Source organism: Camellia sinensis, chromosome 6, assembly GCF_055761805.1.
Source record: "Camellia sinensis isolate YWXY chromosome 6, ASM5576180v1, whole genome shotgun sequence".
NCBI classification, from domain to species: domain Eukaryota; kingdom Viridiplantae; phylum Streptophyta; class Magnoliopsida; order Ericales; family Theaceae; genus Camellia; species Camellia sinensis.
This window is the reverse complement of record NC_138966.1, coordinates 173,409,234-173,417,959: the sequence shown is the minus strand read 5'-3', so window position 1 is coordinate 173,417,959 and position 8,726 is coordinate 173,409,234. Positions and strand designations below refer to the sequence as shown.

General features: G+C 32.0%; 1 protein-coding gene across 1 annotated transcript; it reads right to left on the bottom strand.

The window, feature by feature from the left end:
• Window positions 1-4,834: 4,834 nt before the first annotated feature.
• On the bottom strand, window positions 4,835-6,031 carry LOC114257789 (uncharacterized). The gene is made up of 2 exons (XM_028197594.2): window positions 5,403-6,031; window positions 4,835-5,318 (listed from the first exon to the last, which is right to left on the bottom strand). Exons 1-2 carry the CDS (start codon window positions 6,029-6,031, stop codon window positions 4,835-4,837), a joined length of 1,113 nt encoding a protein of 370 aa, XP_028053395.2.
• Between the last annotated feature and the right edge of the window lie 2,695 nt (window positions 6,032-8,726).

Sequence of the window (8,726 nt, the reverse complement as noted above, 5' to 3'; positions counted from 1 at the left end):
GATGGGTGAAATCTTCGCTCGACGGACGCTCGACGCCCGCTCGATTGTGAGACACATGCCTCTGCTCGAGCGCCCAATCCTCCGCTCGAGCGGACTGTAAAACAGTGCAGAGAAAATACTGGATGCTCGGATTCCACGCTCGAGCGTCACTAGTCCCCCGCTCGAGCGGAAGTGCAAACTCTGGAAAACCCAGATTGCACCTCCAAGCCAAAAACCAAGTTTTAACAACTCAAAACTCGACCTTTTGGGCTAAATTTCCAGAAAACATTTGTAAACACATAGTTAAACATGATTCAAAACTCAACTTTGAGAAATCAAAGCCCAAGGGTGTTTAATTCAAACCCAATTTCAAACCATTTTCAAGAACAGGATAAACATGCAAATATGCATGAATTCAAATCAATTCAAAGCTTCAATTTGATGCTCTAAGGAGCCAATTGTTTCCAAAACATGATGAAATCATGGACTTAAACATAATTGTGAGCATGCATGTACCATTTTGCCATGAAAACAACTCAACATCTACAATACAACCATGCATGCAAGGATTGAGCTTCAATTCGACAACAATGAACCAAAACATAACTTAGTTCTACAATGAAGCATGAACCATGCACGAATTAGCTCAAACACAAGAATGAGAAGATGAAATCCTTACCTAGGTCTTGTATTCAAGGTTTGGGAGCTCAAATAGCAATCTACACTTCAATTACCAAGCAATTCTTCAAGATGAATCCAATTTCTCTCACTCTCTCCCTCTCTTCTCTCTTGGTCGGCTATGGCAAGGAGGAAGGCTGAGCAAATGTTTTGATTTAAGTGTGTACAAGGCTCAACATGTGTGAGGTAGTGGCCACTAAGTGGTCTAATGGTAATTAAGTCAAACTTAAGCAATCTATCAATATTTCATCTAATTTAATCATACCTAATCAGTTTTCAGATAAATACACCATAAAATCACAGTAATTATGAGGATCATAAAACATCAATCAATTCCCGGTTTGGCCGCCGATAAGGCCTTCAATTAGCAGTTTAAACATAAAACGTGAATAGATCAAGTAAACAATCAAACAGATAGAATACAGATTAACACACATACTCAGTCAATTCAGTTCCAGTTTTCAGTCAGTCAGTTCAGTAGTTTAATCAGTTCAATTATCAGTCATAATCAGTTCGGTTTGACGGTAATCAATGTTTATCGGTAAGCAGTGATGAGGGTTATTACACACATGCAAGTGGAAGTATAGCCAAATCCTCCATCCTCTTCATAACCATATGTAAATTACATGCAAATGATCCTAACAACTCCATGAATGCATCTTTATAACACAACTTCTTCATGAATTATGGGTTAGATGCTCACCAAAAGCCCTCAATTACACAAGATTCTTGCCAAACTTGAGCTACTCTAGCAAAATTCTTCACTTCTTCCTTGAATCCACACTTTCTCTCTCTAAAATGGAGTCTCACTCTCACTCTAGAATGTATTCTCAGATTTTTGCATTCAAGGAATGAGGGGAAATGAGCTAAATGTGTTGAATACAAAGTTATGATGCCAAAATACATTAGTTAGAATATTAGGCTAACCAAACATGACTTAATTAATCAGACTGAATCAAATTTTAATAAAATTTACCATATGGTTCTAAAAATTCCAAATAACACATTGGTGCAGTCAATTTCGGTTTCGGATGCCAATAAGGCTTTCAATTTTCATATCAAAGCGGAATTCTAAACATATATTTCTACAAGTGACAGATAGAAAGCCAAACCTCATGCAATTTACATAATAATCCCGTAATTTATTTTATTCACTTAATTAACATCCTTAATTACTGATTAGTAGCTAATTACGGGTCGGGGTTATTACAAAAGGCAATTTCTGGTATGTATTTTCTTTGTGTTGTTCCCAATCTAAACCCTAATTTTTCTATTATATTTCTCTCTGTATAGTGTGTATCTCTCTCTTTGCTTCTTCACCAAATAGAGACCAAAAACTTGCAAATATTTATGCGATGCTTTGGTTTTGGTGATGGTTATTTGAAATTTATATGAGAATCTGTTTTAATTTATTGGTTTATGGAGTTTGTGGTTGAATAGGAATAGATATTTTATATATATGAGGGCATTGAGAATTTGATTCCAATCAATTTTACTTCCTAAAAATTGAAGAAATCAATGGTTTAAAGAAATTTATATGAGAATCTGTGACTTTTCTAGTTTATAGACTTTGTGGTTGAACAGGAATAAATATTTTATATAAAAGTTGTTCATTAAGGTAATGCCTTATTAATGTTTTCAATTTTGGTGGATTATTATGAAATTTTGTTGATAGGCTTGTAGTAAATAGAATTATTGCATATGCTGCACATAGAATTGTTAAAAATAGTTAGCTCTTGTTTGAATTCTATTTGTGTTTTCTATTCAATATGTAAGGATGAATTCACAAGGAGGCAAATACTTCACCAATCTTTTGCACGAGGATTCCAACTTTAATGATTTAATTTTTATGGATTCTCAAGATCAAATGGGTCAAAATTTGAAACAAAATACTCAAGTACTTGCTTAAACAACTCAATTCTCACCTCAAATAGGATCCACTACTAAAAGATCACGTGGTGGAAACTTCACTATAGATGAAGACAATCTCATTGTATCAACATGGCTTAATACTAGCCTGGATGCAGTGTATGGGAATGAGCAAAAACATAAGACATATTGGTCAAGAGTATATGAGTACTTGCACAAACACAAGACCTCCAATCATGAACGTAATGTGAACTCTCTAATGCATCGGTGGTCAACCATTCAACTTGGCACAAATAAGTTCTATGGATGTTTTGCCCAAATTGAATCAAGGCATCAAAGTTGTATAAATGAGCAAGACAAGGTGATTTATAATTTTTTAAAAAAATTATACATTTTGAAATTATTACTCTTTTATAATTGTTGACTTTTATATTTTAATTTTAGATCTCTCAAGCAAAACTATTATACCAAGAATTGCATAAAAGTTCATTTCAGTTTGATCATTGTTGGAATTTGTTAAGGTTCCAAGCAAAATGGGTGAAGGATTGTGAAAAGAAAAAATCAACAAAAAAGCCAACATTGACCACCATCCCCCCCTCTACTCCAGATATAGTTAATCTAGGGGATGATGATGGATCGCATGATGCCTTTGTAGACTTGGAGAGACCAATAGGCAGGAAAGCTGAAAAAGAACGGATAAAGAAACGAAAGAATGGAGACTGTATGACTTCTCCTCTTGTTGGGATACTAACTGAGATAAAGGATGATAATAAAAAGAATAGTGAGAAGAAAATAGAAATCCTTGAGAAAGCATATGTTTAGGAGGAACAAAGACTTCGACACGAGAAACAAAGGCTTCTTCAAGAGGAATAAAGGCTTCTTCATGAGAAAGAAAGATTTGCTATGAAAAATGAAATGTTCAGAGCAGAACAACTTAAAGAGGAGAAGAGAATTATGTTGATGAATGCTAGTGGTTTGTCTCCAATGCAACAATAATATTACGATCGTCGCCGTTTGGAAATCCGTGAAAAAGGAAATTAACTGCATAACTGCAGGTAATGGAAGTTAATATTTTTTTTGTATGGGCTATGATATGGAAATTAATGTATTTTGACTCAATTCTACAGGAAAATTTTGTAATTGACCATGGCCTGAAAATGTAATGTATATTGACTATAGTGCAAGAATTTTGTAATGGACCATGGTATGAAAATGTAATGCATTTTGACTATAGTGCAAGAATTTTGTTTATGGACCGTGATGTTGGAATAGACCATGTTGTTTATGAGATCATGTTTCTGAGATAAAAAGTTAGAGATGTATATACTTGGAATTTTGTAATGGACCATGTTGTTCATGAGATCAAAACTAAGCTTAAACAAATGTTATTCCATCGCCAAAACAGCAGAAGAACAACAAGCAAAGCAGCTACAACAGAATAGGCAAACATAGTAGCCCAAGACGTCCAGGAGGATGTCCACCCGGATGTCCACCCTTCTTTGTTTTCGGTTGCTTTGCTGGTGCTGTTTTGCACTCTATTTTGGGCCTATTTTGTGCTTGATTCTTGACCTGTTTAAACACCATTTCCATTCCAATAATATGGTCCAAGTGTAAGAAGCAATTTAATGATTTGAAATGGTGGGAGTTTTGTTGCTATTGCTACTGCTAGATGCTTGGTTTTATATTGGCATTCTGTTTTTTTCCTTCTTCGTCAATAAAGTTCTTTTTTTTTGTTGATCAAAAAAAAAAAAAAATCAAACATTAAGGACGTGTTTGGTTTGTGTTTTGAGATAAATTTTCAAAAAAAAAAATTTAGAGAGAGAGTTTAGAATTTTTTTTGATTTGTTTGGTTGTATATTTTGAAAATAATTTTGAAGTTTGGGAGAGTTTGGAATGATTTGATATTTTGTTATAGTTGAGTAGATATGTGTGAGAGAAAAAATGATTGATTGATGTGTAATAGAGAGAGAAGTAATTTTGAAATTTTTTTGAGAAAATTTGTAACCAAACATGTTTTTGGAAATTTCTTCCAAAAACATGTTTCAAAACACAAACCAAACACACCCTAAGTTTTTTTTAAATTTTAATCCATGTTTTAAAAAAAAAATCAAAACATAATCAAAAGCAATCATCAAAATCAATATGTCTAACACATAGCAATACAAGACTTCTTAAACTAAAATAAGTGGTACAATTTAAATATTTATATTAAAATAAAGTTCTAGCATGATTGTCCATGCACTTGCCACAAGTGCTCAACAAGGTCAGCTTGGAGTCGAGAATGAGTTTCCTTGTCCCTAATGCGATGCTAATTTTGAATGAATTCCATAAATTCAGGTGTATGCTTGTGTGAGACCGGTTCTTGTGAACTTCTATCGATTGCATCATAATTGAAGTCTTCTAATCCATTGACATATCGCTCATCCTCAACGATCATATTATGCAATATCACGCATGCCATCATAACATATTTCAAAGTCTTAGTGTTCAAAAAATGTGCAGGTTGAGGTACTATAGCAAATCTAGCTTGTAGCACTTCAAATGCACGCTCTATATCCTTTCTGGTGGACTCTTGGGCTGAAGCAAAATACTTTTTCTTGTTTCCTCGTGGACATGGAATTGTTTTTACAAATGTTGACCATTGTGGATATATTCCATTAGCAAGGTAGTATCCCATTGTATAGTCATTACCATTGATTGAGTAATTGATTGGAGGACCGTGGTCCTCAGCAAGCTCAGCAAATACAGGAGATCGATCTAGCATGTTGATGTCATTATGAGATCCTGGTAACCTAAAAAATGCATGCTATATCCAAAGATCATATGACGCCACTGTTTCCAAAATAATTGTTGGTTCATGAATATGACCAGTATACATTCCGCTTAACGCAGTCGGATAATTTTTCCATTTATAGTGCATACAATCTATACTCCCCAACATTCCAGGAAAATCGCGGCTTTCACCAACTGCTAGCAATTTAGCAATATCATCGTTGTTTGGTGACCTTAAGTACTTATTTGAATAAATTACTACAATAGCTTTAACAAACTTTTTCAGACTATCCAATGCGGTGCTTTCTCCGATCCTCAGATATTCATCCATATAATCAACTGTTATTCCATAAGCAAGCATCCTAAGTGCGACGATCATTTTTTGAAGAGAAGATAAACCGAGCATTCCAACAGTATTTCTTTTTTGGATGAAGTATGGATCACTTGCTTCTGCTACTGCTTGAATTTGGAGAAAAAGACAACGGCGCATCCGAAATCTCCTCTGAAATAAATTGGAGGAATATACAGGTGGTTCAGCAAAATAGTCAAGAAAAAGCCTTTCATGGCCTTGACCAAAATCACGTCGAATATATTTGCGGTCTTTAACACCACGATGTGAGCTTGATTGTCTCTCAGGTCGTTCTTCTTCCATTGCAACCACTGTATATATCTCTAACTGATCATAAGAGTCTTCATAATTAGTAATCATATTGATTACACAATTGCGAGCCATAGAAAAAATTTAGAGAATCAATTCGAAAGAAATTGGTTTCAAATTGAAATGGGGAGAGCAAATAGTGCTATTTATATAATTTGAAAAACATGACCGTTAGGCTATTGAAAAAATGACCGTTGTTGTTTGAAGTGTTGGTACAATTTGAGTAGCTGCCCCATTGCCTGAACTGAAATTAATGATGTTGTTTGAAAATTTTCAAAATTTGAGTAGGAGCATACTGCCTGAAATTGCTGAGTTGGTTGACATGTGTTTTTATTATTTTTATAATAAAAAAAATTCATATTTAAAAGCGATTGAAAAGATTATTTTAATAGAATAGAGAAAGAATAAAGAGTTTGTTGGGGAAGTAAATGAAAAAGTGATTCCTAAAATAGGGAATGAATTTTTTAATAATATTTTAGGGTAAAATATAAGTAGACTGATAAAGATGCTCTTAGTCCCATGTATTTATACTTTTATTTCATAAAATATTTTTTCTTGATTTACATTATTTTTTTAGACTCTTATACCCTTATATTTAATATTGATATTTAATGTTGAGGAAGGAGAGAGAAATGAAAAGACCAAGGCATAGGAAATTTCATACACAAATTAAATAACATTGATGTTATTATTTTATATTATTATATAATGTGAATATATTTTTAATTGACAATACATTAAAAATAATGTGAACATTCTCTCTCATCTGAGGTGAACATTCACAACACATTTCCAGAAAATTCTCTCTCGTCTAATGTAGTGATGTAAACGTTCACGTGAACCTTCTTGTTTTTAATTGCCAACACTTTAAAAATAACGTTCATTATATTTTTAATTGACAACACATTCTTATTCACGACATGTAGTGATGTGAACGTTCATAGCATGTGAACGTTCTTTCTCATCTAATGTAGTGATGTGAATGTTCACATTTGTATGTTTTCATATGAATATTCACATCATGTAATTGACAATACAATGACAAAAATTCATTTCAAATTAATGTGAATATAATTATATGAATATTCATTTCAATTACATAATGTGAATATTCACATCATATAATTGACAACACAATGACAAAAATTCATTTCAAATTAATATAAATATAATGACAGTCAACATATTGATGTATGAGAACAATCAAAACATAATGGCAATCAACATTAATAGGGGACATGAGAGATTGGGGGTGTTTTTGTCTTCTTACCTCAAATAGGATCTAATAGAATAGTCAAAAAGAATGTGGGTTTGATGAGAAATTATATTTTCACATGCCTAGTTACCTCAGTGCACACACTTAATGAAATATTATTTTAATGGCAATTATATCCTAAATTAAAATGACTATAATGGACATCCATCAACACCTATAATATTATATGAAAATATTCTCTGTACACATCTTTTTTTTTTTAAAAAAAAATCTCAGTATACACTTTTTGAGTATAAAAAAAAAAGAAAAAGAAAAAAAAACTAAATCCTAGCTTTATTATCATTGACTCGCCATAGTATCAATGCTGCCAACAAAATTATCAAGTCATATCATGTATGTAAGCCAAAGAGAAATTAGTCTCACAATTTAATTTTGCAACTTGTTAGCTCGAATGAATTTCAATTGAAATAAATAAAAGATCAAAACGGCATGTATTCTATTTGGGTCCCAAGAAAATGTAGAAAAAAAATGAAAAAAAAAATCAGGATTTGAACATAATTGTGAGAACCAATGGTATCAAAACATTATGTTTTAGTTAAGCTCTTCTCTTAGATGTTTAAAAACAGAAAGGAGAATTAACCCCCCTAAAAAAATCAAAATTTTCATTTTTCTGCTTTCTCAGAAATTGAAAACAAAAGATTTTCAAGACAAATAAGGACTTAAACAAATGCACTCAATCATATTCTTCCTAGGATCGATCAATTCAAACAAACGGAGATGAATACACAAATATAACTAAGCACACGCATATATCTATTCTATTATAAAACACACAATCATATTCTTCCAAGGATTATTTTGATATTGAGATCAAAATCGAAATCGAAATATAACGAAATCAAAATCAAAATAGAATGGAGGAGGAGGGTTAAGGTGTGTGAAAAAAGGGTTAAGGTAGTGTGCATGCAATATATGAGTTAAGGGTATGATTGGTATAATTGGTGTGTGGAATGAGAACAAAAATTAATAATCAAACTACTATGTGTGTACACTGAGAAAAGATGTGCACTAAGATAACTATGTGTGTGGAAATAGAATTTCCCAGGTTTTATGGAATAAAACTCTTAGAAAGAGGATTTATCAGAAAAGGTCCCTTTTTGAAATTGATAAAAACCTTTGATTATTTATTTATTTATTATTTTTGTGTATGTGTTTATGTGACACCCCGAACGTTTAGTCAAGTCCACATAAATATTTTTATTTATATATATATATTTATGGTTGCACGTGATGATAGATTATTAAATGAATAAATGTATAAATCTAAAATGGCGTTGGGTTATTAATTAGGGATTATTATTTAAGGCTAAATTAACACAAATATAAAATTTATAATACAAATTAAAGTTAAAAAAAAAGGGGAATAAATAATAATATTATAATAATAATAATAATAATGAGTGTGGTAGTAAAATAAATATTTAATTTTCTATTGATATATGATAGAATGTAATTTAATTAAGAATTAATTTAATTATATAGTAATATTAAGAA

Excerpts from the sequence above, each read along its gene's own strand:
- LOC114257789 (XM_028197594.2), bottom strand. The coding sequence starts at position 6,031 with ATGGCTCGCAATTGTGTAATCAATATGATTACTAATTATGAAGACTCT. Across the intron at positions 5,319-5,402 it reads CCGACTGCGTTAAGCGGAAT|GTTACCAGGATCTCATAATG; the intron begins GTATACTGGTCA and ends TGCATTTTTTAG.